The 8,489-nt window shown below is 56.7% G+C and overlaps 1 protein-coding gene across 1 annotated transcript; it reads left to right on the top strand.

The window, feature by feature from the left end:
- The first annotated feature begins 3,680 nt into the window (after positions 1-3,680).
- Positions 3,681-8,088, top strand: SP6 (Sp6 transcription factor). Its single transcript, XM_040245569.1, has 2 exons — positions 3,681-3,859; positions 6,099-8,088. Exon 2 carries the CDS (start codon positions 6,157-6,159, stop codon positions 7,282-7,284), a length of 1,128 nt encoding a protein of 375 aa, XP_040101503.1. The 5' UTR covers positions 3,681-3,859; positions 6,099-6,156; the 3' UTR covers positions 7,285-8,088.
- The last annotated feature ends 401 nt before the right edge of the window (positions 8,089-8,489 follow it).

Here is an 8,489-nt window from a genome sequence, read left to right as displayed (position 1 = left end):
CAGTTTCTCAGGAGCTTGGGAGAGGTGAGGGGGTGGGCAGGAGGGGATATGAGGAAGGTGTCTGTGATCACCAGCTTGCTGAGTGCAATCTGGAAGTGGAGGTTGGGAGTAGAGAAGAGCAAGCAGCTAGGAGACGAAGAATCAGGAGACTGGGGTTCTGGCCCCTGCTTTGCTTCTAACTTGTTGTGTGACTTTGAGCTACTTGCCTCCCCATTCTGAGATTTAATTTCAAAATGAGGGTTTGCACTGGACAATTTTTATGGGCTGAATAGCTTTGATATTCTCATGGTACAATCTCTACAGAGGGACACTTGAGGTTTGGAAGGGACCACAGCAAACCAATCCAAGATGGGACCAATTTTGTCCTATCTGAACATCAGGATCTTAATGACTCTGTGCTGGGGAATATTTTAAGAATTTCGTCCTCTCCACTTTCAGGATCTAGGGGAGCCAGACTTCCAGGGCCATCACTACTGCTGAGGCTAGATTGAACAGAGGGCAGAATATGTGCTTTAGAGCCTGACAGATCTGGAGTTGGTTTCCTTCTCTGTCTCTTAACAGCTCTGTAATCTTGGGCAGGTCGTTTAACTTCAGCTTCCTCATCTGTACAATGGGGGGATAATAACAACTACCTTGCTGCATGCTCATGAGAATTAGAGATGTTGGTGCCCAATAAATAAATGCTGGTTATGATGAACATGGAGACCATCAAGGCTGCTCCAGCTACAAAGTGGACTGCTGACTATAAATGAGGCATGAGAAGGAGAGGAGTGGCAAGAATGGGAGACAGACACTTTTGGCAAAATCTGTTTACCCCTTTAGGGGGACGAGAAATGGCCCAAGTCCTGGACAGATCTCGGTGGGCAGCGTGCTTCAACTTTGAAGTGAGATATCGAGGCAGCAGGCAGGGGCGATCTTGGCAGTCAGAATAGACTATGAGCATCATTAAGTAAGGAAACTCACAGCAAGTGGGAAATCGAAAGGGCTGGAACCAAAGGAACAAAAGCCGAGGGGGATCTGGAAGAAAGAAATTGTCCTGAGTCAGAGGCAGAAACCCAGGGAGGGCAGGAAGTGAGGAAGGCTGACTTTTCTGAGACAACTGCACTGTTGAATTTCACAATGACAATGAGTCCAGGCAGATGGAGGGTCTTTGCTTCTGGGAAACCCAGGTGGCTATGGGTCAGGACCTGGCGGGGTTAAAGGAGGGCAGGGTGAAAGCCCGGTGGAATGTCTACCATCCAGGGGCAGTATACCTTTCTGTGTTCTTTCCAGGGAAAGATGGAAACAGGAAGACAAGACAAGCTGGTGCCTATACATAAATGAGAGAGGGGCTCGGGTTTCCCACCAAGAGTTAGATCTGTGCTCAGGCGTTAAACCAGAGGTCAGTGGGCTGCTGGGAGGACGAGGAGGAGGAGGAAGAGAATTCCTAGGGGTCGAATCAGACTTAACCCAGAAATTCGAGTAGCAGTCTCTTCGATGTGAGCCTGTAACTCCGTTCCAGATGTGGTTATGAACTCAAGTGCAAATCCAAGTCAGGATTTGCAGGCTGAATGCATGGAAATAAAACCATGTGGACAGAAAGGGGGTGTCCATTTAGCTGTGGCCACAAAGACCCAGAGCCGTTTCTGAGACTCGACATCTCAGGGGCCCAAGAGTCAGGAATTAAATCCCAATCAGAAAGTGCAATCCCTGACATCTGGGCGGCGCCTCTCGGCTTCCTAAGTGCCCGCCCGTCCTTTACCTCACAGGGCGGCTGCTCTAACCGCATTTCACTCATGAGGAAACTGAGTCTCAGAGCAACCTGATTCACCACATCAGCGTAGCAAATGCAGGGCTAGAGATAGAATTTAGGTCTGTCAACTTCCAGTCCTAAGATCTTTGTGAATATACCTTAATCCAACAAACATTTGCTGGGAACCAACTTATTTAATAATTATAACACTATAAACGATACCTTCCCTCTACTACGAGCTTACCAGGGGCCCCACGGGTTAAATGCTTTAGGAACATCAATTTTTCTAAGCCCCAGGAAACCCTCCCGACTTGTACCCAGGTTGTCCAGATGAGGAAACTGGGTCTTACAAACGAGGGATTTGCACAGATGAATCAAACACTGATTCTGGATACGAGAATGTGTATGTTTGGTAGTGGAGAACCATACACAAAAAGATCGATTTTCAAGTGCCTTGTGGACTCAGTTTGGCAGTTTAATAGTTGCACTTACTATTCAGGACAGGTAAACCAACTGCGGTGGAACCGGGGCTCTTTCTCTGAAAATGAATCAGCCTAAATTTCACTCAGGCTGTATGAAATAGATGTAAAGACAAAAACGAAATTTAAAAAGCAGATGGCAGAGCGCATAGGGAAAGCCAGCCGGGGCAACGAAAAAAATTAGGAAGTTGATCAGAATTTCCCTTGCAACAGAAGAGTCACTTCAGGAGGTCGAAGCGGCAAGTACGGGGAGGCACCCACTGGGAAGGGAGCCTCCTAGCCCGGCGCCCAGGCCAGGCTGGCGGGGAGGAGACGGGAACTCCGCAACTCATCCGCCCTGGTTATCTCAATCAACTCCGATCTGGAGAGAAGTTTGTAGGTGGGCGTCGCAAACGCCCTGAAACTTTGCAGAGGGCTGCACTGTGCATTTGTTTTTCTCAGAGTAATCCAAGACCTTTCCCCAGTTATGAACCTTGGGTTTAGACATTCAGAGGAGAATTGGGAAGGAGTGAGGCAAGGGGTCGCGCAAATCTTTACAGAAGTGTCCTTTTCCCAGGCTATCCCGGCGCCTAACCCAACTTTCACAGTCGGGTGCGCCAGAGGGCGAGAGGGGCTGGGCGCAGGCTGAGAACCTTCGGGTCCGAGGGGAACGCGACTGTATTTGAGACGCGGACCTGGGAGGCGCTGGGGTTGCTGCCCAGGGGTAGATGGAGAGTGAGAGCTGAGGGGGCAGGTAGAGACCGACCAGACGGGTGGGAAGAGGAAAGGAGGAGGTCACTCAAAAACCGGTGAGTAGCCAGAGAGCCGGGAAGCAAGAGAGAGCGCAAAGAACTTGGAAAGGTGGTGGTCGTGGAGAGAAGCGGTTGGGGGAATGGTGAAAGAGGGAAGCGGCCAAGACCAACTTCTCACGGCCCAGGCCTGGGGTAGACCGGACACATACTCGGCGCTCAATCCTGTTTCTTTCTTTCCTCTCCGTTCTGTGGCAGCTCTGCCCAGCCGGGGTGGGCGGGTGGGTGGAAGGCCGTCGAGGCAAACGGCGCCCTAGGGTGACTCGGTATCACCCTCAGGACCCGCCTCCTCTTCCATTCCCGCAGGGTCTGAGTCCTGCGTGCCCGCCAAACCGAGCCAGCTCGAGGGCAGTACTCCGCTCGATGGGGCGGGCCCCAGAACCCGGGAGACACTCCGCCAGGCCCCTCGCCCCAGCAGTGGAGGGGCCAAGGAGGAGCAAGGGAGGGGGCGGAGTGCGACCCAGTTAGAGATCACCCCCCCTCCCGCCCGCCCTTCCTCTCCCCCGGGCCCGGCCCGGTCCGGCCGAGCCCGCAAGGGTTAAAGGCGGCCGCAGGTGAGGTGGGCGGGGCCGTGAATTCGGGGAAAAAGGAGCGCAGGGCAGAGGATGAAGGCAGAGAGCGCGGTGAGTCACGGGCGGAGCTGGCCTCGCTCGCTCGCTCGCCGGCTCCCGCCCGCCCTCCGCCCTCCCGCCGCCTCTCTCCGCCCCTCCTCCGCCGCCCGCTGCCGGGTCTGCTCGCTGCTCTCGCTAGCCCTCGGCTCCTGCCGCTCGCCGCTGGAGAGCCCGCTGGCGCGCGGGTTCAAGAGCGCCCTTCGGGAGCGCGCCAGCCTGCCGTGCCCGGAGCCCGAGCGCACACTCGAGGTAGGAGCCCGCCCGGGTCGGGGCGGCAAGGGCTGCGCGCACCAGGGATCTCGGAAAGACGTGCCCGGAACGCGCTGCAGCTTCCTCTGGCCTCGGGGGAGGTGGTCCTAAATAATCTGAGGGGTTTAGAGCCCCGGCGGAGTGAAAACGGGGCGGAAGGGAGAGGCTGGAGACTGGGGAAAGTGGAACGACTGAGACAGCTCGAGGACTGGAAACTTGAGGACCGGGTGTACGGAAGTCCTAACCACCTGAGCGCCGGTGATGGGAGAGGCAGCCGGCGGAAGAGGGAAGAAGGGTGTCTCTACCCGCCTTCCCGCCTGGGGAGCCGCAAGCCCGGGTACGCGCCCGGCTGTCTCCCTTACCGAGATCTCGATAGCAGGCTAGTGCATCCCAGGATTGGGCTCCCTGGCCCTGTGGCTGGAGAGGCCACTCTGGAGCCTGGATCGTTAGCTTGTTCCCCAACCCCCACTCCAACCCCTGGGGCAGTTCCCAGGCGCCAAAAGCTATTAGGGTCCCAGACCTCACTGCTCCTACCCAGCCCCTACTGGGCTGCCCCGCCTGGGCCTGAGGCTCTGTTCCTGCCGTTTCACCCAGTTCCTTTCTTGTGGTGAGGCAGCAGGAGCTTGAGTAGGCGCCCTAGTTCCCTTCTCCCTCCCTCTCCCAGACAACCTAAGCGACCTCCCTGGTCCCCCAGAAGCAGAAGATAGTAAGGTCATCCAAATACTTATTTGGGAGGGAAAAAATCCCTGCCCTAAACCACTGTCTCCTCCCGCCACAATCAGCGAAGGTCCAGGCACCCGAACTCACTCCAGGCATCAGGGCAGGGCTTCCAGATCTTACTAAGAGGTGGTGAGATGAGGGGGACCTTCAAGTGACAAGTATGTGTTCCAGAAAGGGGCCCACTCTTTCTGGAGGGGGGTGGTCTTTAGGTTCCCAATGGTTTAAGGAAAGAGAAACAGACCAGGAATGGAGAGATCTGGTTCACGGAGATACATACTAGTTGATTGAATGAATAGATTGAATGTCTTTTTTCAAGTGACTTTTCCAATTATGGCTGTTTCCTCTTCTTTAAAATGAGGATTGAAAAATAAAATAAGAGGATTGGCCAGGAGCAGTGGTTCTCAACACTTGGTTGCACGTTAGAATCATGTGGAGAGTTCCTAAAAACGATCCAAGTCTAGATTATGCACTCCCTGTATAATATCTCTGGGTAATTCTTCCTCTTAATTTCTGTGCTATTCTGGCTTTTCCTGTTGCTTCCCCCACTCTGTCCCCAAATCCCTTACGGAGGTGGCAATTTTATCTTCCTGAGCTTGCTGGTAAGCTCTTCTCTGGCTGACCTCTTCTCCGGGGAAGCAGACCCCTCCAGGCTTCATATCTGGGTCTCCCCTAGATTGGAGGAGGGCAGAGGCGGCAGTCAGAAAACTGGCTGGGCGCTGTCAGGCCAGAGAGGGGGGCTTAGCTTTCTCTGGTGGTGGAGAGACATCCTCTGGAAACTGGCACTGTAGCTGTACCCCAGGAAGGTGAAGTCCCCGCTAGAAAGGGAATGGGGGCCAGGTATGGGGGTGGGTTTGATGGGGCTGAGGCAATCCAGCCAGCAGGGAGCTGGGGGGAGTGGTGTAGGGCAGAGAAATGCTCTTCTTCACTGAACATGCCTCAGGGATGGAAAGAGGGCTCTTTTTCTAAAACCTCAGAACCTGCTTGTGGCTTTGGGAAGTCAGGTCACCTTAAGTTTTGGGTTAGAACACCTCCCTCTACCCAGCTGAGTCCTGAGCTAAGGTGGGGACTTAAACTAGAGATGAGCCTAGATTCTCCATTCTGGCTGGCAGCAGATCTGCTGGGGGGTGGGGGGCCCCCGCCAATTTTGGGGGAGGGATATGGGAGCAATGCAACTGCCCCTGACACCCAGCTGGGCAGCTAGGATGGTTCTAGAACTGTAATCTAGGTAAATCTGACCTGCTCACCTGGGACCAGCCCAACTCCCTGGATGAGCTGGGTCCTGTAGGAAGGATCACCTAGGAGGTGGTGAATTTCTATCAGCGTCTGCCGGCGGTGGAGGGCCTCGCACCCTCAGCCCTTCCTAGCGCTCTTAACTGGTCTTTAGTCCACAACCAGAGGTTCTTTCCCCTCTTTTCACCTGGGAGTGGGAAAGAAGTACTTGGCCCGGGAGGGGATCTGGGCTGGGAGGGAAAAGGAGCCAGTTACTTTCCTCACTTTGTCTCTTCTTTGCCTCCTTCAGGTCCCACCTGAGGTGCCCTTGACTATCCCTGTCCCCCATTCCACCCCGGATCCCGGCAATGCTAACCGCCGTCTGCGGCTCTCTGGGCAGCCAGCACACGGACGCGCCTGCCGCCTCCCCGCCGCGCCTCGACCTGCAGCCTCTCCAAACATACCAGGGCCACACGAGCCCGGAGGCCGGGGACTACCCCTCCCCGCTGCAGCCTGGAGAGCTGCAGAGCCTCCCGCTGGGCCCCGAGGTGGACTTCTCACAGGGCTATGAGCTGCCGGGGGCCTCCTCTCGGGTAACCTGCGAGGACCTGGAAAACGACAGCCCCTTGGTCCCGGGACCCTTTTCTAAGCTCCTGCAGCCGGACATGTCACACCATTACGAATCCTGGTTCCGGCCGACACACCCAGGCACCGAGGATGGCTCGTGGTGGGACCTTCATCCGGGTACCAGCTGGATGGACCTCCCCCACGCTCAGAGTGCGCTGACCTCACCGGGCCACCCCGGGGCGCTTCAGGCTGGCTTGGGGGGCTATGTTGGAGACCACCAGCTCTGCGCCCCGCCGCCCCACCCACATCCGCACCACCTCCTCCCAGCCGCCGGAGGGCAGCACCTCCTGGGGCCTCCCGACGGGGCGAAGGCGTTGGAAGCGGCAGCCCCAGAGTCCCAGGGCCTGGATACCAGTCTGGACGGGGCGGCCCGGCCCAAAGGCTCCCGGCGGTCGGTGCCCCGCAGCTCAGGCCAGACCGTTTGCCGCTGTCCCAACTGCTTGGAGGCGGAGCGACTGGGGGCTCCATGCGGGCCCGATGGGGGCAAGAAGAAGCATTTGCACAATTGCCACATCCCAGGCTGTGGGAAAGCTTACGCCAAGACGTCACACCTGAAGGCGCATCTGCGCTGGCATAGCGGTGACCGTCCCTTCGTGTGCAACTGGCTCTTCTGCGGCAAGCGCTTCACGCGCTCTGACGAGCTGCAGCGCCATCTCCAGACCCACACCGGCACCAAGAAGTTCCCCTGCGCCGTCTGCAGCCGGGTCTTCATGCGCAGCGACCACCTGGCCAAACACATGAAAACCCACGAGGGCACCAAAGAGGAGGCAGCCGGGGCAGCGGCGGGCGAGGGCAAGGCTGGCGGGGTGGAGCCCCCGGGCGGCAAAGGCAAGCGCGAGGCTGAGGGCAGCGCGGCTCCCTCCAACTGAGCTCCTCCTTCCTGCCTCCCCGCTGGTCTTCCCTGGGGCCATCAGAAGAGAGCCCTCGGGCCTGATGCCCTGGTTGGGGGGGGGGGTGGCTTGAGTAAGAGGAGAAAGTGGTTATTTATTGAGAGGGAGGAAAAGTGGTGTGGGGGTCAGGGAACCGGGGCGCTAGGGGTTTCGTAGTCTCTGGAGCTGGACGGGACAGACGCGTTTGACTGTTTTGACTGGGCAGGGAGGAACTGCGCATGCCGGTCAGTTCTCCCCTTCCTCTCTCTATTTCACTCACGCCCCTGGGCTGGGAGTCGGGGAGGGATACCCCTGTGGCGGCTGGAGGGCGGAGGGCACAGATTGGAGGAGACGGAGTGTCCCAGGAGCAGAGGGGAGTGGGGCCGCCCCGGGCGCTGGGGGTAGCTGTCTGGACACGTCCTTAGCGCCTGGGAACTGGGACATAAAAGGGCCTCCAGAGCCGCCCTGCGCCCCGGGTCCCTTTCATCCCCCTTAGATTGCTTTTACCCCAGGGTTTCCGGAGGAAGAGCTGAGATGGGGTATCAGAGGCTGGGGGTCCCCCTAAGGGAGGAGATTCTATCTGGCTGGGAGGGTTGTCGCCACAGAAGTAACGCCTTTGATGTGCCTCCTTATTAAGCCTTCCAGACCCAGTCTGATGGAGGCATGAAGGAAGAGGGGAAGAGGGCCAGAATCCCGCGACAGCTTCCAGCAAGACCGGTGGGGTGGAGGAGAGAGCTAGATGCGGGGGTTGAGCAAGGAAATCTCTTATAAAAAAAAATGGGAGAAAGGAATTTGGTCAGGGAGTGGAACTAAGCAACTAAGCCTTTCCCTCTCTGACTCTGATTCAGCCCTTCATTTTTGGTCTTTATAGAAATAAAGTTCAGTAGCCCACTCTGGTCTGTCACCCGAGGTAGGCCTTCAAGGCAGCCAGGAGTCCCTGCTCCAGAATTGATGTAGTTCCGCACCCTAAATCCCTGGCATTTGCCTTCCCCTTAGGGATAGAAGGAAGAGGGTTATCTCAGCTTTGTGGGGTTAGGTGGAAATGTCCACCTCCAACTGTTTGACTCTCAGTAGAGAAGTCTGTCCCTGTCTGGCCATCTTCTCTTCTTTGCTTCTTAGCGGAGAAGCTAAGCCCCACTCTTTCTTTAGCTCGACCCTCCCCTTTCCTGCTGCCTACCAGTCTTGCTCCTCCTGTAGAGTGTGTT

Source organism: Oryx dammah, unplaced genomic scaffold (assembly GCF_014754425.2).
Source record: "Oryx dammah isolate SB20612 unplaced genomic scaffold, SCBI_Odam_1.1 HiC_scaffold_8, whole genome shotgun sequence".
Taxonomy (NCBI): domain Eukaryota; kingdom Metazoa; phylum Chordata; class Mammalia; order Artiodactyla; family Bovidae; genus Oryx; species Oryx dammah.
This window is presented reverse-complemented; position numbering and strand designations above follow the sequence as displayed.